This window comes from Eptatretus burgeri, chromosome 4 (genome assembly GCF_056783735.1).
Source record: "Eptatretus burgeri isolate ZD-2024b chromosome 4, Ebu_testis_v1, whole genome shotgun sequence".
Taxonomy (NCBI): Eukaryota; Metazoa; Chordata; class Myxini; order Myxiniformes; family Myxinidae; genus Eptatretus; species Eptatretus burgeri.
The window spans coordinates 129,140,080-129,164,027 of NC_140964.1; the positions used below are offsets into that span (position 1 = coordinate 129,140,080).

Sequence of the window (23,948 nt, forward strand, 5' to 3'; positions counted from 1 at the left end):
AACTAATTCCATAATGCTTCACGTCTTGGAAATCTCTGGTTGAACAATCTGTACGTTTAGTTTTTTTTTCAAATTTTCATTCAAAAACAAAACTACAACCTATGATTGGATAAAACTCCAAGAATTGTGAAAATTGTTTTTTTATAACTCTGTCTTTCTTCCCAAAGGGAAGAATCTTTCTATCTGAAAATTTTATTTCAACCTAAATCAAGGTCTGAGATGTAAAAACTACACTTTAGTCACTGCAGTTTGGACATTTCAGTTTTGGGTTAAACGTCGACTTGTGTGCAGGTGAAGGTGATCTGGAAGAGGGAACTCATTTCCAAAGGGATATTCCTCAAAACCTTTTGATCTCATCTGTTCCGATTGAAGATTCAAACGATGCATCAATGGAAGAATCCAGCAGAGCTTCTCTTGTTGATCCAGGTTTGTGTAACTTAACAGAAAGTGCTGTCTGATGTTGAGAAATGTCTTGTTTCATGTTCTGTGTCAGTCGCATCTTTTTGCGTGATCGGAAAGTTGTTCACACTTTGTGGGGAAAAGAATTCCATCTTGACTTCAGCTGGAAAGTTTGTTACTCCAACTTATCAAGTTTTGTTTGCTTTACAGTGCAGATTCCTCGTACATCCTCTTCTTCCTTCTATTTAATCCTATCACCCCTAAATCTCTCTCCTCCCTCCTGCAATCCCACAAACCATCTCCCCATTTTCCCATATCTTAAAATGTACATTTCTCATTGGAACTCTCATTCAGCATGCTTCAACATTTTAACATTTTGTTGTTTTTTTTAGTTTCACAGTTTAATTACACGAGTAGATTACCCATCCCATGGATGGTATGCCTGGTGTTGGCTTAATGGTTCGGGTGGTGGGCTTTGGATCCGAGGGTCCTGAGTTCAAATCCCGCTCAGCTGTTGAATTAATACCAGGTGTGGTTAACTCGACCTGTCATCCTTCCGAGGTCAGCAAAATGAGTGCTAGCATGCTGCAAAACTGTGTCGGAGTGGCGACCCACCCAGGATTGTGCCCAATAGCCAAGGAGACTGCTTAAGCAGCAACAAGGCTCTGCACAGAATATGGTCCCAATCGCCGCCTCCTCCCCCTCCTCCTCCTCTTCCTCCTTCATGGATGGTTGACAGAGGTGGTGGTGGTCACGTGATTTTGTTGTCCTTCACGGTTCAGAGATCTGCAGTCATGATTTCATTCCTTTTTCACGTGCCATTTTTTTTTTGAATGAGGCGTTTATTCCTGAGTAGCTTTTATGGGGTTGTAATTGAAGGTTGTCTACATGGAGACACCAAATATGTTGTCGCAGCATGCTTTTTGAAAATGTAGTACGGTAATGGGTGATAATGAGTGAGCAAGTACAGTTTTTGCTCATGAGCTAAAAAGTGTAGCCATCCAGTCATCTGCACCAAGTACAATATAGCTGAGTTTCGTGGACTGTTGACGCTTCGTCTCGGTGGAGATGCCACTTTGCTCCAGAGCAGATTATAGGGAAAAAAAATAAAAATTGCCATCAATAGTCTGTTTTGTGGTCGGCACGTGATAGCACTGGACCAATCATGTTCGCTGATGTGCCTCAGGTTGCATAGCTAATACTTGGCAGCCTAGGCTTCACTCTTGAAACCCCCCTAAAGTTTGCTCATTCCCTCATGATAGCGAGCAAAAAGTATATCGATCAAGAGTCATCTATACTAAGTACATTATAGCTCAGTTCCGTGGACCGTTGATGCTTCGTCTTGGAGGAGATAATAAACACTGAGCTCCATTATAGTCCAGATGATTATATGCAGTGCTCATGGCCTGTGTTCCATTTGCTTTATCCAAGTTAAAAGAGCCAGCTGCCTTATTTTGGTCTTGAAACACAAATAGAAATGACTTGACAGAAAACCTCCTCTTCTATGTTTCAGTCAAGTTCTGTTAATTGTAGCCATAAGCGTTGAATTTCATTCATGGGTTGGGGGAATAGGGGGCAGAGGGAGGGAGGGGCTGAAAATCTGCAGCACCTGTATGGAGACAGACTGAGAGTAATTGACTGATGGAAACCAAAGAAATCGATACTAATAAATTTCAATGTGTGTCAGTTTGTCAGTGTGTGTCTCCTCCATAACTCCAAAGCCATAAAACCGAGCAGCCTGAAACTTTGCATGTACACGTAGGGAAGTCCAAGAAAGTGCATGAGTAAAAATTGGGTCTTTGGGTTCATGAAAACACCGCTTTTGAAGATAATTAACGGCCTTATTTAATTATATCCTTTGTCAGGCATATCCTTGGCCACCTCACCCTGTGGTCTTAAGGCGTTTCCTGGGTTACCTCTACTGTGGTTCCTTAAGAGAAAGCAGAGCTGTATGCCACCACAGATTCTCCCCAGGTTGCGGAAAGGGGAATGGTGCCCAGATATGTGGGTTATCGGTGTTTACCTTGGTGGACAATCAGCGGCACTTGCCCTAGCTGGAGATGGGGTTGATATCTGGCAACTCTACCTCTTTGAAAAGCCTCCCTGAAATGATGATGGAAAAAACTTGTCTGGTAGTTTTGGGTCGCTGTGAAAACCCTTTTGCCCCCAGTTATAGGTTAAATAGCACGCGGCCTCAGTCGCGGTAAGTGCAGTTCCAGATATACTTGGATTCTGGTCAATGGATGCGGTCTTCCTCGAGGTCATTGTGTGCTCAGTTTCTGGGACACGGCAGCAGATCTTGCAGGAAGGAGGGAGTGTTGATGGGCCTGCACCAACCATCACCACGATAATCGTAGTGCAGGCTGTATATCGAACAGATCTGACTGTGACGGCTGAATCGATATATACGTTTGTGGGGGTTATCTCGCTGGGTCCTGAAGCCACCATGGTTTTTTTGGCCTACTTAACCATCCCTCGACTTGGAACAGGCCGCAACGATTTCTTCACAATAGTTTTTCGTTCACCTTCATCACTCGTATTGTTGAATGCCTGTTCATCATAGCTACGAATCGCTGGGTACGTTGCAATGCTTATAAACACCCAGATACGCCAGTGTTCATGACTTTATTTAATGTCCGCCCATGTCATAACCTCGAGAGTCTCATAAACGAAGAAGAATTACAAAATTGAAGCTCCAGCCTTAACTCAGTAGCAATTTTGGGCATCTCTAGGAGGTGTATTTTTTTATTTCAATGTACTCCAACACTGACACTCTACGAGCTATGTTCCCCTAACTAGCTCGTGCTCCCCGTCATCCCTTATTCTAATGCACGTTCCATTCAATTCTATCACGAAGCTGATCTACGTCCCCACTACACGTTCCATGTCTGTCCATGTCTCCAATCCATTGATAAATTCTCACCTAAATTTCCCCGAACTCGAGTTATCGGGCCCCATGGAGGACGGCTCATGCCCCCACGAGGCCGGTCTATCTAACGCTAAACCCTTCTCCTAACTAATGCTTCTTTGCCCCCGACGAGGATGTTTGCTACATCCTGGCCGGGCTCCGTCTACTCGTGGCAAGGCTCAGCGAGCCTTGCATTTCCAGGGACGGGGTTTACAACACATTCATCCCTTTCGTAACGTCGCCCCGGAGAGTGTTGAGGGGGTGTCAGGGGCCGGCTAGTCCGGTCTGCTCAGGGCAGAGTTGGTGGTCTGGTGGGTCGGTGTCTCTCCCTGCATGAGCCCTACACTCCCGCGACAGGTGGCCCAATCGATCACAGTTAAAGCACTTAACCGGGTACGGTGCATGCCTCCGATTTTCCGAATTGTACCCCCCCCTTCATTCCGAATTGGGGCATTTACCAATGGCCCACCACATGTCCTCCTGCGAGCCACCTGCCATGGTCCAGACCCTGCCAACCGGCGGTCGACCATGTCCCGGACCGTTCCCTCCAGCTCTGCTCGGGTGCCAAGACCAGTCCTGGCTCCAGGCTCACGGCTGTCCACGCGACCCACCTGCCGGACAGTTATCGCATGGCGCTCGGATCCTCTGGCCGGCGGCTTCGCTGCCTCCCATCGGGCGGCAGTGTCAGCCGCCTTCTGGAGGTTTTCCGGCCGAAATGTCGTCAGCAGAACCCCGGTGTCGGTGCCTGCAAAAGCTTTGATGAAATAGTCCAGGGCAAGGTCTTCCTGGTGGGGCGCTGCCATGTTCGCATGCGTGACCCCACTGCGCGGCGAATGTCATAAGCCAATTACCCCATTTTCTCATGAGGTTGCCGTTTTCGCCCACTGAGCTGAGCTTTAACAAGCTCGCTCTGCTGTTCTACTCCGAATCGATTATTTAGGGCCGAACGGAGGTCTGCCAACGTCATTGCTCCCAGGGGCATTCTGGTCAGGACCTCAGCCGCTGCACCGCACAATGCCGCCACGAGATGGATCCCACTCTCGTCCGCACTCCAACCATTACCCCTGGCCACGTCGTCAAATTGGGCCAAATACGCCCTCAGGTCGGTCTTCCAATCATACGGAGTTAGCGGCACTGAGAAAATGAGATCCCTCCTTCACATGACCTCTGACCTTTGACCTGCATCGCCCCTCCTCCACTCCAAAGCGCGGGGAAGTCAAAATGGGAGAAAATGGTGGGGAAACCTGCGCATCCTCGCAGTTCCCTCCTTGGCGCCTTTGTTTGCCGTTCAGAAGCGGACGTTGTGGTGAAGATGTGGTAGCGTAGATGGTGGAGGTGGCGTGGTTGTTGAGATGCTGTTTGTTTGAAATAAAAGATAGAACAGAAAAAAATGGCTAACTCAAAGCGTCGCAGCCTGGATAGATCACATAAATTCCCTCTATACAACGGGTTTGGGCTAACTACACGTGTACCTATGGAGATCTCACCTGAGGGCCCTTTATGGTGTAATGCGAATTTCCACAGCCGTAACAATATATACAATATATATATATATATATATATATATATATATATATATATATATATATATATATATATATATGGAGATTACTAGTGGATGATAAATGGGGTTTCTGGGACGCCCATTCAAATGAATGGGGGGGAAGGGAAAACTTTCTGACCCAAGCACCAAAAGCTCAACATCGGAGACACACTTCCTTCCCACCTATCCCCTTCCCTCCCATGCAAGGAAATGTAAACTTGAGACTCATTTAATTTTCACATTCATTTCCATCGAGTATATTCACTTTATCTCTTCAAGCACGAAAGAAGGGGAAGTTCACTATCCCTCCTTCGGTTCTGTAAAATTGGGCAGTGCCTTTAAGAGCACAGTCATGCTGTGGAAATGAGGAAGTATTCTGTGCCCATGTCTCTCATGGTTATATCTTAAATGATCAAAACACTAACACAACAAAGTTTTGCTAAAAGCAAGCAAAAAAAAACAACAACTTTTAATCAAAATATATTTAAAAGTAAGTTTTAAATGAAAGAAAAGATAAAATCTCTATTTTCAGCCTTCACACCCGAACCAAGCCCCAAAAGCCCGGCCATTTCCTTTCTGAGACACACCTGGAAAAACCCATTGTTGTGTAATTGCCCATGGTGTCATCAACTTCACCTATTTATTTTCAAACGCCAACTTGAGTTTGTTTAATTTGGAGAATGGATTATTTAGAAGAGTACTCCAACCTTGCAGATCAATCGTTTTCACAAGATGAGAGGTGAGATCCTTAAACCAATTCATTATTTGTTGTTTTATATAGAATTAAATCACTATACAACCGGTAATTATTTTATGTTTTTTTCCTCACAGGTTGTCCCCAATAAGAACATCGTTGATAACTGATCTGGAAAATGAGGCCTTTGAATATCATGAGGAATGGCAAAAAATGAATGACTTCCTTAAAGATATTCAATTGTTATGAGGAGAATTGAATGACATCATTGTTGGCTGGAAGGAAGTCCTCTCACATCCTCTGACCTTCAATGAGTCGAGTCAAAGGTGAGAAATTATCCCTCTGTGTGTCTTTGTCTGTCTCTGTCTCTCCCTCCCTCTGTCTCTATGTCTCTGTCTATATCTCTCTTGAGTGTTGATATCTCTTTTATTTTCAGTTTAAACACCTGTCTGGATGAACCTAACGCACAACTTAATCTTCTGGAGGAATCTGACATGACACTCACTCTTCTGAAGGTAAATGTTTTATTTATTATTTTATTGATATCATGATATAATCATCTTTATATACCCTAATTGTTCTTCCCTCTTTGTTTTGAACAGGATATGTTGACCGAGTTTCAAAATCACAAACCATCAGACTGCTGCAAAAGAAGATTTTGTTCAATGTTTTTTAATCTTGTTTAATTATCTATGCTTTGTTTACAATTATTTAATTCTTAATTACAAAAAATAGAATAAAGGGGAGGGATGGGGGGTTGGGGGAGGGTGAGCGTTGGGGGGTAGGTGCGCTCCCCCAACGACTCATCACCCCCCTCATCCCTCTCCTTTCCCCTCCCTGTGTGTGTGGGTGGTGGGATGGGGGTGGTAGGTCAAAGATGGGGGCACACTTGGGGTTGGGGCTTGTATGGGTGGGTGGAGATTGTGTGTTTGGGGTTTGTGTGGATGTGGCTTGTGTGGGTGGATCTATTTTTTTACAATTAAATAAACATGTCTGTGGGGAACTAATAAACTAATCACCAATTATGTGGATGTGGCTCATGTGGGTGGGGCTTGTGTGGACGTGGCTTTTGTGGGTGGGGTTTGTGTGAGTTGGGTTTGCATGGGTGGGGCTTGTGTGGGCAGAGTCATAAAGGGGTGAAGTTAAAAAAGGGGTGGAGTCAAAAAAAATTCAATTTATCTTTGTCTTTTGTAATTCCTGTGAATAAAATGAACCTAAAATCTCTTCCCCCTTTCAATCACATAATTTGTAAGTCCAAGGAACTGTACCGACAACATCAACAATTTTATAAAGTTCATTTTTCCATTGCTTGGTATAACCTTTTTCAAAATGAGATTTCCACCTGTATATTCTTACTCTATCACCAACTTTGAACTTAGGCTTTCTGAGATTAATTTCTTTTTCATATTTTAATTTTGTTAATGTATCTGATGGTTTAATTTTTGTTGAGGTATGAATCGTATCATTGTACTTATCGACAATGTCCTGAATTAAAGATGACCATTGTTGAGAACCGAGTTGAGTGAATTTTTTTTATATAGTCTCTCTTTTAAAGTGTGATTAAAACGCTCAATAACAACTGCTTTTCCTTCATTAACGGTGCTGTATCATGTAATGTTATTTTTTGGAAAATTCATAAATGTTTTGTTGTAGATCTCTGTACCCTCATCAGTCCACAATTTTTTTATGTTTTCTCTTGCTTTTATTGAATATATGTTGGAAAGCTAACATAACAGTATTACCTGTTTTGTTTTTCAAAGGAACAACCCACGCATATCTTCTCCTCAAATCAATAACGGTTAGAGCATACTTGTACCCATTATCATTATTGAGTTCAATTAAATCAGCGGACCAGATATAATCAACTTCCTTGGAATAAACCTTCCTTCCATGAAACTTTGTAATTATTGGTTGATGTAATTCATCAGCTAATTGCTCTTCAATCTTCATGACATCATTAGAGCTGAGAAGTTTTTTTTGAATTTCCAAGCCCAAGTTTCAATTTAGCACTGATCATCTTCTTCACGATGAATCTATCAACTTTTTCTCTCAAGGTTGGATTTTGTATCAGAGACAAATTATACAACATTTCTCTATCGGCTTCATGTTTTTCTTCCAGCATCGTGCTATTCCCATAATCGATATCATGCTTCATGCACACTTCATCAACCCTATTGATTGATTGTTTAAGATTGTCAGCCTCATCTAATCTTTTATTCAAGTTTGTTCCTGGACCACAGAAAGAATACCCTGGTAGATGTGATTCCCCTGGTATTCCAGTTGTAAATTTACTTCCTGATAAAAACTTTTGTATATCTCCCCCTCGTTTGTGTTTGGTGATGAATTTACTCTTTTTTGAGCCACACACCAAACATGTACCTTTTTGTATCGCCCTATTATTTTTACTTTTGACATACGAGATATTTTTACTCTCGGTTTTCTTTTTACATTTGAGACAATAACTCATTTATTTATGTGAAAAATTCCTACAGAGTGTGAAAACCTTTTTAGTTTCCAACATGCACATTTGAATCTTAATTTTTAAAACGTAAAGAATCCTTAGAAATGTGTTCACTCTTCTCCATTTATTTAAGAAAAAAATGTAAAACTTTCACCAAAGTCAATAACACCAACATCATCAATAATATAATCTTTTCCTTCTTTCTCTTCTTTATCTCCACTTTCTCGTTTCAATCTTCTCCCTGAAATTGATGTTAATACTCTTGACGCATATATTGCTCACAGACTTGCCAATTCTTTGTTTTCCTCTTCAGTGCATTGAGATTGATTTATTTTCTGTAATACATTTGATCTTTTTATAATCTTACTGGTTTCCATATTTTTATATTTATTTATTCTCTCTCTTTCCTCCCTCTCCCTCTCCTTCTTCTCTCTCTTCTCCCTCTTCTCCCTCTCCTCCTTCTCTCTCTTCCCCCTCTCTTCTTTCTCCTCTTTTTGTCCCTCTCCTCCTCTCTTGTCTCAGTTTCTTCAACTCATTCCTCATCCCTTACTATCCTTGAATCACTTTCACCCCATAGAATATCATACATATATTCATCTGGATTCTGCAATACTCTGGAATCCACAATAATTTTTCTCATAATAGGAAACCAATAAGATTGGTTGATGCTTTCTTAAAGACTTTTATATTTCATCACCTTTAGAAGTTCATTTTTATTTAATATTTTAATCACATCTCTATTTGTGGGGTTTTTTTTATTTCAGTATAAGGCCAGTTCTTCATTGAAAAATCCCCCCATGTATGTTCCAATTCATAAGGAATGTAAAATCTAACACCCTTTTCTTGGAGGTATCCTTGAATGCAAAAATTATAATTTTCTTGAAGTCTTCTTGTTGTCATTTTTGTGTCAGAAATATATGACAGATTAATATGTTGACACGTAATACCACCCCATCTTCCTGTTGTTAAATCAGTTTGTATTCCTTCACTTTGTTTTATTATCCAATTTCCTTCCTTCTTTGTCATATAAACTATTGCTTCACCATCATATAATTTCCTATTCCCGAAATCGTGTATTTTTTGTTTGCTAATTGTGCTTCCACATATCTCCTGATTCTTACCAAGAGGATAATATTCTTCTTTACGAGACTGATAAAAATCGTGTAGGCCTTCTAGGTTTAATGAAAGAGACCAATTATATCCGTAATCACACATTATACCTCCATTTCTCCATTCTCATATTCACGATACTTCCTTCTTTATAAAATTCAATACTAATCAGATAATTGAATTTAATAAGAAAAGATGTATGGTTTGTTGAACCAGGTGTTGTGGTTGTAATTTCTACTCGTTTTACAAAACGTGCCGTTTTATTTTAGGATATATATTGTGATAAATCACTTGATCTCACCAAGTCATTCTCGTCAATTGGGCTTGGATAATTTATTAATTTATCACATTTTTCATATTAATATTTTTGCTATACAGTCATGCTCCGCATAACAACGTTTCGGGCAACGACGGATCACATATACGACGGTGGTCCCATAATCGCATATACGACGGATCTGCCAGCTCCATTATAATGGAGCTGAAAAATTCCTATCGCCGAGTAATGTAGCCGACGTAGCACTGCCAGTCGTATAAAAATAGCACATAATACTTCATAATGATAATAAACAACGACAGGGTGGCCCCGTTATAATGCGATCGTTGAGGTCCATAAATTGTCATCGCGAAAAAAGCAGGGTCGTGCTAAATTGGGATTCAAGGAAATCGGCTTTCAAACTGAACCAATTTGCACATTTACCTTCGAGCAAGTAAATTACCTTTGAATTGAAGAATTCTGCGAATAAATCGTTGTTGTTACAATCAAAATTAAAAAACAAATTTATTTTTAGTGAAGCTTTTAATGTTGTTAAAACAATCGCACTGTTCCGAAAATATATATCACAATTGACAGGTGCTCGTTTCTTCATTTATAAATTATAACATCGATGCAATTATTATGTATTTATAAAATCCAAACGCTATTTATTCACCTTTCTATAATCGATGCGAGAGGACATTGTAAGCTCCCGCTAACAAAACACATGGCCGTCATGAACAGCACAAAGGTAAAACTAACGCGTCTTCCGTCTCTCTTGGATGTGTGTTGCAATTGCCGACAGTATTCAGTACAGTAACATGCTGCACAGGTTTGTAGCCCAGGAGCAATAGGTTATACCATATAGCCTAGGTGTCTAGGTTTGTGTAAATACGATGTTCGAAAATGAAAACGAAAAAAAAAAATGATGTTCGCACAACGACGACTTCGGTTAGGCCTAAGTCACATTTGGCACGGCGGCCGTAGGGTCTACAAAATCTACGGCCACTAGCAATTATAGGGCAGCTGCAGCATTTCCACGGTCACACAATGTAGCAGTCACATATGTTTTTATTTTTCGGGGAACCGCACGGCGTATTTAGAAACTGTGGAGACCGAAAACGTGGGGTTGCCGTTCGGTCTTTGATTTGATGTCGCACGGTGACCTTAGGGTGTCCCTGCGGCGGCCATAGAATTTTCAAGGCAGACACAAGGCACCCGCAAGGCGACCGCAGGGGGGGGGCCCTAAGGCGAACGTGACGGGCGGTAACGAGTGGGTATATATACCAGTTCTTTTTTTACTGAAATAAAAATATAACAGTTCGGAATATACCAGTATATAAAACTGATATGAATATACTATAACTGAATATACCAGTTTGGAGTACCGTGGTGCCCCCAGAATCCGAACGCCCCATTGTTTGAACAAATTGGAATCCGAACAATTTTTTGAGAGAATTGTGCCCTAAAAACCGAACACATTTTCAAAAACCGAACACAACGTGGCATTCATGTTTGTTCACGTGCGTATCCCCCGCCTGTTCGACCCGCATCTTCGCGCTGTGTTCATTCAGTTCGTCGGTGGAAGTACTTGTGAAAGCATCTCTCGTGTGTCGATCGCCACTTTACCTCGTGTTTTCACCGTGATTTGTGCTGTTTTTTTTTTACTCATCTTGTGTTTTAATTAATAACAAAAAAGCAATCTGATCACGTGGTGTGATGGACTGTCGGGCAAGGGTTTAATTTCACAGAAAAACCGGTTGTAATTTGGATTATCCATGATTACCTCAGCCCGATGCGTTTGATGAAAGTGATTGTGGTTCTGCGGGTATCATGTTTGATGAGCTGCCCTGGGGGCAGCGCTCTCGCAGAGTGCGCGAGCGATCGGAACCCAGGCCGGAGCACGAGCCTGTGTGGACCTTTGGACGTGGTGATTGTACAAGTTGACATACAATACACCGCTACCGAAGGTCATTTACTCATCTTATTTTACCTTAAACATGGATAATTTCAGTTGAAAGTGCGTGTTCTTGGGGTCCAGGAACAGATTAATTCACTTTCCATTATTTCTTATTGGGAAAATAGTTTTGGAATCAACTTTTTGCAATCCGAACAGCCTCCTGGAATGAATTAACTTCGGATTCTGGGGGCACCACTGTATAGGCAAACACCTATACTCCGATATCTAGCGGTAGCGCACGGTGGACGCACGGTCGACGCAGACTGCCACGGAGGCCATACGTAGGACGCACGGCGGGCGTAGGGGAACCGTGCGTCGACTCTGCGTTGCCCGCAGGTAGTCACACAGACCGCAAGGCCACCGTACGGTGACCGTGGAAATAGTGTGGCCGCCGTAATTTTTTGGGGGTTGGCAAAATTCATTTTTCATTGATAAGAGCCTACGGCAGCCGCACGAATAACGCAAGCCTACCGTAAGTGGAACACATCTACGTCACAGCCATGGCATGACGAATTGCTACGGCCAACGTAGAAATGATAAAAGTTATAACTCCGCGTTATAATTCCATAGCGACCCCTACGGCCTGTAAAATATAGCCATACGACGTAGGGCCACCCTGAGGCCACCTCAGAAACTCTGCGGCCGCCGTATGTTTCTGTCAATTCGGGGGGGGGGGGTACGGCCGCCGTATCCTAGCCATAGAGCAAATGTGACTTAGGCCTTAACGACGCATTTCTCAGAACGTAACGCCGTCGTTAAGTGGCGCATGACTACTATATTAATTGTGTAATAATTTGATAAATCAAAATCCAGTTCTTGGGATACACCAAAGATAGAACCATCTTTACCAACATAAGTCATTTATATTAGATTAAAAATAGTCATTAAAAAAATTATTTTTGTTGAGTTGAAATAACACATTCAGACATAATTGACAACAACAATTGGAATTTAATTATTGGATTTAAATGTTTGATAAACACCATTCTGTAAGAATTTTATTACTTCAACAGGCGGTGGAAGACCATAACTAACAAAATAATATTTGTCTTGACGATTAAAAATACAAACCCAATGAGAATCATTCCCATTATTATCTTCTAAGTTCATAATGATATTATTTGTATGTTTAGACAAGTTTGTTAATTCATCTCTCATACAAATAACACACATTATGAATTTTTAATTTCTTACAATATTTGATAAGTTCTAAATTTGATGTTGTATTCTTTCCAAACTATTTAAACCACTCATCAATGCTCATTTATTTATTAGAAAGATATAATCCATTACCCCTTTTCGATCATTTTGCACCTGTTTGTGCGATAGAAGAAAGCATATCTCCAACTAACAATCTCGCTTTATCAGGTAGACTTTCAAGTTTTTCAGCAAAATCTACAATTACACCACTTCCACTAATTTGTTTCTCCAACTCTTTGTTGTTTTGCCAACTCTTTTTGAGGCCGGAGTTGATCCTTCTTTTCGTTGGCAGTTTTCACCGCTGCTGAAATACCACCCGTCAATGCTCCAGCCACACTTAAACCAGAAAATAAAGGAATTAGAAATGGGAGAAATCCTCCACTCGTCTCTCTTATTGAATATTTCTTCAACATTGGTTTTTACATTTTAATTTTAAAAGTGAGCCAGTATCGTTCAAGATTTTCACCTGTTCTCTTGTGAGCAAAACATCAATTCTTACTGCTCCTTTTCTCTGAATTATATTAACGTTAAACATACAAAGCTTTTGATTTTCAATACAAGACGATAGTTTATGAAGATTGATTTGATTAACATATACCCCAGTTGGCACTTTGCTCCTCATTTATTTATCAAAAAAATTATGTGAGACTAATCATAACACCATTATTTATGTTAATCTGTAATTCTGTTTCTTCCAAAAGCGAACAATATGCATCAACTTCTTCACTCTCTCCTCTTTTCAATGTACAGGGAAGTATCCACTCGATTAGACTTTATAGTTTCCTTTTGAGCACTCAGGTCAATCGCATCAATTGTATACAGACTTTTAAATGCTGTCATATCCAAAATGAGTTCTTTATTTCCATTGCTTTCACACACCTTTTGGTCAGACTTGTATGCTTCAGCGTAATCATTTTTTTCCCCATTTAATTTCCAATCTATCTCGTGGATAAAATGTTCCATCCAGAGAAACGTGAAGTTGTTTCACCTTTGCATTATCACTCAACACATTATTCTTATCAGTAGCAGTATCACCATCTGGTTTAAAAAAAATGAGCCACAGATATCGTGGCTTTCCTTCCAGAACACCCAAATTCCACGTGCAAGTGGTTTGGTTCAGTTTAATGTGTTGACATCTTCTTTTAAGGAATGATACATTGAGTGGTTTCTTTGAGTTAAGTCTTCTATTCAACATCTCTTGTGTTTTAAGACTCGGAGTATATTCACTAATATACCAACTAATTTCATCAGTTAGAAATTTATTCTGAGCAGCAAAAGCATGAGCCACACCAAAAAGTAATATATTTTCATTCCTTTGCAGTTGAAATCTAATTTTAAGACCATACAGAACTTTATCATGATCACAAAGTCCAAATATACGTTTAAGAGGAACTGCCACAGTAAAACTATTACCTGCTTTTGTATCATCATTATACATTCTTTTTCTTTGACTATATCCAGGGTCTGTGTTTGTTCCCGTTATCATATCAGGAATAAAACCTTCGACAGCTCCCTTTCCCATTCGAACACGAAATGAATATCGTGTAAATTTCATCATTTCAGATGAAGCAGAGACATAATCAACTGCTTCAACTTCTTGTGCTCCAATATAAAAACAAACACTATCAAACATTTTCCAGAATAAATCATTTACGAATGTAGCATTTGTGGTATTAGCAACCTCAGTGAATGTAAATTTACACAACAAGAAACTTGTGGCTCGATTCAAATAAGTTTGTTGATTATTTATTTAAAAACTTTTTGTTGCATTTGTATTCCAGTCTGTTCCAGTTGTGGCATTTACCTTGAAGTACCGTAAAATTCGGACCATTGAGCGCATTGTTATACAAGCCGCATCCCCTAAATTAAAAAAAAAAAATCTGGAATTTAAATACACACAAGCCGCACTGGTTTATAAGCTGAAAATGTTGCACAAAAACACAAGCGCAAAAACGTCTGAAAATTAGCCATAAAAAGTGATCGATCTTGCTTTGAATCTAATCTGAACAGTAGAAACACCCTGACCATCCACTCTCCGTGTGTTAACCCAGTCTTCAAGTTCGTCTTCCAGTTCATGCCATCGGCATTTCCTACCTCTGAAAGCCTTTGTTGACTTTTTGCAGCGAGAAAGTTCGCCCCTCTGAGTTTTGAATTCCTCGTGTGGACCTCTTGTTTCTTCATACCGTACTCTTACCAAATCAATATCTCCAAATATATTCAGAGGTCGCAAACTCATCACTGAAGAAAGCGGGGAAACACACAAACAGCCGTGGCGATCAGGGAAGACACTTGGACTGTGGATTGAACTTTTTCTAGCTCAGCTGTGGTTTACCTTGCTCATTCTACGTTTTTCAAGTTTCGGTTAACAATGCAAGTTAATAAACGTAAATATAAATACCATATAGATAAATAACGACGTCGATCCAAGTAAGAAAAATAACCTCTCTGCGATGAGTCAGGAAAATTAGTTGACTTTCTGCAGGAAGAGGACTTTTACAGTGAGTTTTTAATTCACAAAGAGTCAAAACCAGTTTTGAAACCTAATGTGAATCTAAACATAGACTGGAGACTGACGACAACAACTTGATTTGGCCTGAACGCATCATCGGGAAAACCCGCAATATCGGAAATATCCAGAAATAAGCCGCATCGTTATTTTAGCCGCAGAGGTCGAAGTTGAAGGAAAAAGTTGTGGCTAATAGTCCGAATTTTACGGTCTTTTTTTTTAGTAGAGTTTGAGATGACAATGGTATCGTTGCGGTTCTTGGAACCACATGCATACAACAGATAGTTGTCCCGAGTCAGTTATGCCATTAATATATGTGCAGATAGACCCCTTCCTTTTGTGTAGTGGGAGGACAAGGGAGTGCGTTGCGATGGGCTATTAGTTAGGATTATTCAATCATTTTTCCCTTTTTATTTTATTCCCACCTTTTGTTTTATGAGGTAAATCGGCCTCGCTTGCCCCTCGTCTCGCTTACCACAGCATGACAACCCACGGTACCCTCTCCAACGATCACTTCTGAAGCAAAATCGCAACGTGCACTTTGGAGTAGACTGGCGCTTTGAGCTTCCACCGTCTACCCGAGGCCAGACATGTGCGGCATGTCACGTACGCTTTTGCACCCAGGTGGGCGGGCTATACCGGCGTCTGGCCGAAACCCGTCCCAGGATGGCGGACCATGTGAGGGGTCGGGGCCAGTCAGAATGCCCACTCAGGCGATGACGTCGGATTAGGCATGACCCCTCCCCCGACCTCCGGGCACTATAAAACACGATAAAATCCTCCGTGTAAGTTTTATAATTGAGAAGTGTTGTATTCGGTGTGGGTGTTCTTCACGCGGAGTGCTCCTGCTTCTTGACTCTGCCCATGTCTCGCCTCCACGAACCGCCTCCTGCTTCTAGTCTCCGCCCGCTTCTCCACCTTCGCACTCTGGACTCCATCCTTCTTCACTCAAGCTCCTCCTCAAGAACATGATCTCCACACGTGCGGCTGTGGCCAGAACAACGCGACTATTGTCGGGTACCGCAGCACGGAGCATCCCTCCACCGAAACGCCCAGGTACCGAAAGCGAAAACCTCAACTTTCCTCCCTCCCTGGCTGCAAAAGTCCTTTTTTTCATTGGGGTTTGTGTGTGTGTGTGTGTGTGTGTGTGTGTGTGTGTGTGTGTGTGTGTGTGTGTGTGTGTGTGTGTGTGTGTGTGTCTCTCTGAGTGTGCTGGCGCCTGTCTGTTAAGTAAGCCTGTAGAAGATCTTTTATTGTTACTGTTAATAATCTCGCGTCAAGTCTGCACTGTGTCTGCTTTAGTAAGTTTCTTGTATAATTGTCGCACACCCCCCCCCCTTCCCACACCCCTCTCCTCTTTCCTTGCGTTACATACCCAATAAACCTTTGTTGTGCCACATGGTTTTCCTCGCATGCTGTAAATAAATAATCATCATTCGAAATGTTCCCAGCTCACCTTTGTGTTTTCTCACGTTGGTCCAGCATGGTTCCAATCGAGGTTTAGCCGGGTCTTTATTCCCAACGATCTGTTCCTTTTAGCCAGTACATCCTTGGCAGTGCCGCTCGGCTGCATCCGATCCGGTAGAGTGATCCGGTTCGGACAAGGCATACCGAGGGTGCGGTTCCCCGGTGGTTAAACCGTGTGGTTAATTAGGTAATCCGATTCCATAGATTGGAGGACCCTCGATCACGCGGTTGAGTTATAGGCGGTTAAGCGACCCGCCGCGTCACGGAAATATCCCTGAGCGACGGCCTACAATTCCGGGGAGTCTGGTGGGAATCAACGTAGCTTTCCCCACCTAGTGGTCTTCCCACCCGACCCCGCCAGTCCTCAGCAGTATCATCCAACTCATAGATACTATCAATTGCTTCCATACTTGTATTTATTTCGGAAAAAAGATGTTAAAACTTTTGAAACCCTGACCCAAGTATTTGAATTATTTTCTGTCGTTCTTGAGGAGACAACTGAGTTTTGCCTTTCTTAATTTCTCTTCTTGCTTGCAATGTACGAGATTCCTTTTGGGCATCTTTTATACTCTTTATAGCACCCGCTACATTTCCCACAGCAGAAGCAGTTGAACCAATTAGGTCTTTCTGTTGAAAAATAGTTGAACCTCTACCCATTAGAGTATCAATTATCCATCTCCTTTTTTTCGAAATTGATGTCCTACACCCCTTTGTCTCTTAGATTTATAGTATCCTCTACCAAGATACATACCTTCACCCTTGTAGTATGGGGAAAGAAACATTCCATCCCCTGTAATTATTTTATATTTTCCCAACTCGTGTTTCCTCACAATAACTATCGTATTTATTTTTTGGAAAACTTTACGAAGGTGAACTCTGATGGATATAATTTCTCCATTAAAATAAATCGTGCGATTATCTTGGTCGGTTTTCCTAAACTTTACTCTGTATATGGTTTTTCCTGACACAGGAAGATAAACCAGATTTTTGGGTTCCATATTGAATTTATAACCAATTGGGGTTGAGTATGCACTGAATGAAAATATTGTATTTGTTCTTATTCCATCATTATAAGCACCATCAATCAAATCACAGTGAATTAATCCCAAATTTATTCCTGAGGATATTTGAATGACATTATCACTGTAAAACGTCCCATTAGTTTCAATCTTTTTTGGGGAGAAACCCAATAACTCTCTAAATGAATAATCAATTGTGAAATCAACCTTGTAGTTATTTTTCAGTTTAATCGTTGATTTTGAAGTATGTTTTTGAATATCTATAATTATTTTTTGGTTCATCACCCTGTTCTTTCATAATGCGAGCAATTTCGGTAGATATTTGAGAAATCTCATATGCTCCGGGTGAAACTGTTATCGTTTTGTATCCACTTCCCAGATTATAGCTAAACTTGTCATTTTTCTCTGTGATATTACACAAGGTGTTATAAGTTGCCATGGACAATAAAGACGCCTCATATTCTTTTGTTGCTTCAAGTTGTAGTGGGTATGGGAATGAAGATGTGTGGTCACTTGTTAAATTAAAACTAAGGATTGCGCTTCTCATCTTATTTAATATGGGATAAAATGTCTTTGTATTGACATTTATTAATTATTTTCATGTTCATCAACTGGTCTAAAATGGCTGATGCTTCATTAAAACAATTGTTATTTCCAGCCTTCATACTACCTAACAACAATAACAGTCTATTAACTATTTGTGATGGGTCATTTGGAAGAAAACTAACACCTGAACCAAGCCTACTTAAAGCCTGAATAATGTGTTTCTCCTACTCATTCTTCCTACTTTTACCAGATAGACTAACCCTATAATTAAGAGAGTCCAGAAGATCAATATATACACGCATTCTTATTTTTCATCTCCAATTGTTTGTCAAATACTTTGATTCATCCCTCACAGTTGAACCTTGTCTTCCATCTTTTGTTCGAAGAAACATTAATCTCGGAATTAGTTTAACAGGGGGTTGAGCAGAACTCAAGAACCTTAATTCATCTATAATTACACTGGTCTGCGTCATTTCAGAGGTCGAGGTTTTCTCAACGGCCCATATATGCTTTTTGCATGCTGAATTTAGAAATGTATCTCATTTCGCTCAATCAGGTCAAGTTTTTATGCTATCTCAATTTTAAGGAAAAAAAAAAATCAAAATTTTTGTTTTTTTAATTAGCATTTTTTTTTTTTTCAAAATCAGACTTACATTCACAGAAAATGTACAGACTATACATAAAAAATTACCCCCATGCAGGAGTGACGGTCATCTTTGCGAGAAATAATACCACAAGTTCTCAATGTTCAGTTATGACTGAAGACTACTGCGCAGTTCTACTGCGCAGTTCTACTGCGCAGCTCCACTGCGCAGCTCCACTGCGCAGCTCGAACTGCGCAGTTTGGTTAAAGATGACTCGGCATTTTATATGCATTTCGATTTTGATGACGAAATTATATTTTGAAAATAAATGCCGACGTTTACATTTCGGGTTTTGAAACTTTTGCACTTTCGGCAGAAAATGTATAAATATAATATACAAGGTCAGCTGCTATGCAATGACACCATTCATGAACTTTTACCATGCCCAGTAGAGAATATATAGCCTCCTGAAGGTAGGGCAGTTTTTGCAAACCTTGAAGTCACGTGACGCGAAAACGAAAGCGAAATTCGAAAATCCGCCCTGACAAAATTTAGATATTGTCCCATAGATTCATATGCCACAATCAAATTCAAGATTGCCTGAGAAATGTAGGAGGAGATAGATTTTGAAAATCGTCATTTTCGCATTTTTTTGCCAACTTTGAAGTCACGTGACATGAAAACGGAAGTGAATATCGAAAATCCGGCCTGACCAAATTTAGATATTGTCCTATAGATTAATATGCCACAATCAAATTCAAGATTGCTTGAGAAATGTAGGAGGAGATAGATTTAGAAAATCGTCATTTTCGCATTTTTTGCCAACTTTGAAGTCACGTGACACGAAAACGAAATCGAATATCGAAAATCCGGCCCAATCAAAATTTAGATATTGTCCCAAAGATTCATTTGCTACAATCAAATTCAAGATCGCTTGAGAAATGGCGGAGGAGATAGAATTTGAAAATCGTCATTTTCGCAACTTCAAAGGCCTTGTGACCTTGACCTTGACCGTCGGTGACCTTGAAAGTCATACCATCGTGTATGTCTCATCGACCTCTATCAGGATCACTAATTACCAGATCTCCCGCTTCAACTTCATTGTTAACGGACAGACGGACGGACAGATCGAAGGACATCGACACCCATATTATTAGGTCATGCTCGATGAGATGACCTAATGACGCACAAGTACCGTTAATGTGATATTCAACATTAAAAAGACGAAGGAAAACAGCGACTGAAGTTGGGTGTTGCCAGAAACAACGCTTTTTCTATATTTTTTTTGAAATTGAAATAAAAGTAATTGAGAAGGCACATTCTTCCACATTCGGTGTACTTGTGTGTCATTATATGTATCGTTTGTACATTTTCTGTCAATGTAAGTCTGATTTTGAATTTTAAAAAATGCTAATTAAAAAACAAAAATTTTGATTATTTTTTTTTTCCTTAAAATTGAGATAGCATTAAAATTGAGATAGCCTTAAAATTGAAAAACTTGACCTGATTGAGCGAAATGAGATACATTTCTGAATTCAGCACGCAAAAAACATGTGGGAACCGTTGAGTTGAGAAAACCGAGACCTCTGAAAAAATTATTTCAAATGCAACCCTGTGTTATCAATCCCTTTCTTTAACAAGATGAAATATTGCTGGTATTCTGTTGGAATGAGCCCTGCTTTCGTTTTTGAATCTGCTGAATATTCATTGTTTTGAAGAGCCTTCACAATATAATCAGGGGGTTGATTAATCTCTTCCAGTTGCTGAAATAATCCTTCATCATCATATTCTAATTCTCCTATATGCTATCATTCTTCCTCCGTCATTTGACTGAAATAGTTTAACATTTGAAGTTTTTAGGTCATCTCTTCGAGCATGACTTAGTAATATGGGTGTCGATGTCCTTCGATCCGTCCGTCCGTCCGTTCACAATGAAGTTGAAGCGGGAGATCTGGTCATTAGTGATCCTGATAGAGGTCGATGAAATGTACACGATGGTATGACTTTCAAGGTCACCGAAGGTCAAGGTCAAGGTCATGAGGCCTTTGAATTTGTGAAAATGACGATCTTCAAATTCTATCTCCTCTGCCATTTCTCAAGTGATCTTGTATTTGATTGCAGCATATGAATCTATGGGACAATATCTAAATTTAGTCAGGCCGGATATTCGATATTCGCTTTCGTTTTCGTGTCACGTGACTTCAAAGTTGGCAAAAAATGCGAAAATGACGATTTTCAAAATCTATCTCCTCCTATATTTCTCAAGCAATCTTGAATTTGATTGCGGCATATGAATGTATGGGACAATATCTAAATTTGGTTGGGACGGATTTTCGAATTTCGCTTTCGTTTTCGCGTCACGTAACTTCAAAGTTGGCCAAAAATCCCTCCTGACCCGAGAACACTGCACCCGAGTAACAGGAACTCATGCTTGTTTCTCGCAGAGATGACCGTCACTCCTGCACGGGTGTATTTTTAGGAGTATATTCTATTGTGGGAACTGTGGAAGCATCTATAATTTTTTCTTGGGAAGTTTTTTAAAGTGGTTTAAAAAATTTATCTTGTTTTCTTCCAAATGCTTCTTCACCCGTTAGTTTCTGTCTGTGTTTCTTCTTCATGTCTTCCTGTTGTTTTACAACTTTTGAAACCAACTCTTGATGTTCCTTAAATCTTCTTGCTCTTTCTTTCACATCCATTTATTTATTGGAAAATATCAATCACTGAATTATAAAAGTCAACATGGATATTTTTCCTTTTCTTCATCATTAAAGTAGATGTGTTCAAATAAATCCTTTTCTTTAAATATTTCATCAATTCCTTTATTAACATTAATACGAGTTGTAATTTCTTCTTCACGAATACTTGTATCTCTGCTTTTCATACGTTTGCGTTGAGTTTCTTCATCAACATCAAAACCGAATAATAAAATCTTAACTCCATTACCACTCAGATGTTTATTAATTCGTCTCATTTCTTCTGGATAAGTTTCTAATATCTCAAGACCACCAGATTTTAGTTTCTTTCACTCTCTTACAATGTGAATATTTTGTTGTACCAAGAGAAACCTCCTCAAATATTTGACCTTCATTCCTCAATCGCATATGTTCCTCCACTGAAATATAGTGATAATCTTCTCCTTTTACTTCTCCAGGTCTCATTGTTCTCGTTGTTGTTGATACAATACGAACTACATGGTGCTTTTTAAGCAAATTTACAATATTCTCATTTGTATTATTCAAGAACCTTAGTTTATGATTATTTTTTCCAGAAGCAGATTTACCCACAAGATTTATAATTGTTGCCATTTATATATGTAATTGTTTATAAATTAAAAAATATCTACCTCAATATATCATCTTGTTTCACAACAATATATTTATATTTTTCAGTCGTGTGCTTCATATAATCCCCAAATTCCTTTTTACTACATAAGGTAGAACAATTGGCTCTCCAAAAATTGTTTATATCTATTGAATTTAACTTGAATAAAATAAAGGTATTAACATTGTTTCTTATTGAGCGATGAGGGAGTTGAAAGTATGATTGACTAAGATAAATACAATTACAAGAAGAATGTCTCCCTCTTGTGTAGTAGCTGTCCATTACCGTTTGGTTTCTCTCATTAACACAATCATCAAAGATAACGAGGTTCTTTTTTGATTTATCCAAATCTTGGGGAGAAGGTAGATCATCTGTATTATCACTAAGAATAAAAGTTATCGGCTTTGATTTCTTTTTATATCTCTGTGTATCACTAAATAGTTGGATTGTATCTTCAATGTTGTAATCATTTAGTTTGTTTTGAAGTTTAAATAAGCCGATTATATCTTTTCTTTGAAGACCAGCATTCAAACCTTGTGAGAGTAGTTGATACTCAGGTTGAAAACCTGACTTTGTGAAATTTATTAAATTATCATAATCTAAAAAGTTGGGAGTAAGGAGCATCCTTAAAAGTAAGCAGGTTTTTCCACAGCTGCTTGAACCAACTATGAGACATCTTAATGAATTTGAAAGATTTTTATGGTTGTTAAATTTTATCTTATTTTCCCAAATGGGTAAAAAAATCATTCATTTATTTATTTGGAAAACACGTTATTTAATTTTTTATTGGCTTTTTTTAGAAACTCGATATTTTATCCTAAGTTCAGGTTTAATTTCAAGGTAATGCATTATTTTATTTATTCAATATCTTGTGTTGTATTTCCCTGAAAATAACAATCGTTAACAATAATATGTCATCAATCCACGAAACATGGCCGTCATTTGTTCAGTCTCTTCTCTTGTAAGAAAAGGTGTATTATCACCCTCATACTTTACATTCATTTCTAAAATCAATCTTGTAAAGTAATTCATTTTTGGTGTAAATCTCAAAGAATTATATTCCTTTTTATATTTTTTATTGTCATTAATTAGAAGATAATCACAGAATATACATTGTTTATAGGCTTTTGACTCTGTGTTTAATCCCCATCTTTCACACGTGGGACAATTCTCAAATTTGTCATGTGGAAAATCAGGAAATTCAAGAGGCTCAAAATCTAGTAAACTATTCATATTTATAAAGTAAAACTTCACTTCAAATAAAATTCATCTTCGGTATCATCTTCGGTACTTTCATTGGTGCTTTCAGAATCATCTATAAAACTACTTTCATAACTATCGTTTGAACACAAACTCTCAGTATCATGACTGTCTTCTGTTCCAACAGAGATACGATCATCACTCTCATAATCTTCAAAATCTTCACTTGAATAATGACTCGTACTTATTGAGTAGAAAAAAACATTACCATCTGTATCTATATACTTTTTTTCATGAACAGATTCAACTACGACATTTTTTATATTGAAGGTAATTTTATAATGGTCCTTAACCAGTATTGAACGAAATGTCATTTCACCTGATATATTAACATCCTTTATTTCAAGCCTGGTGTTGGCGCAGTGGTTAGGGCAGCGGCTTGGGATCCAAAAGGTCCTGAGTTCAAGCCCCGTTGGGCCACTGAATTAATACACCAGGGGGTTGACTCAGCCTGTCATCCTTCCGAGGTCGGCGAAATGAGTACCAGTATACTGAGCCGGTGTATACCCCGGTTAAAATAGGTGTACCATATCCCTGTGTCGTAAGAGGCGACCAGGGTTGCGTCAGGAAGGGCATCCGGCGTAAAACGTGCCAAATCACGATGCGGATCATACGGATGATCCGCTGTGGCGACCCCTAACGGGAGCAGCCGAAAGAAGAAGAAGATTAACATCCTTTATTTCATCAAGATTTAAATATTTCGGGTTGTCGAAT

The 23,948-nt window shown here is 39.5% G+C and overlaps 1 protein-coding gene across 1 annotated transcript in view; it reads left to right on the forward strand.

Annotated features, from left to right (window-relative positions):
• Positions 1-23,948, forward strand: part of LOC147029099 (uncharacterized) — a 126,918-nt gene that overhangs the window by 94,920 nt on the left and 8,050 nt on the right. The window contains exon 8 of the mRNA XM_085876578.1: positions 292-426. Within this exon, the coding sequence (XP_085732704.1) occupies positions 292-426 (135 nt within the window). The remainder of the gene's footprint in view (positions 1-291; positions 427-23,948) is intronic.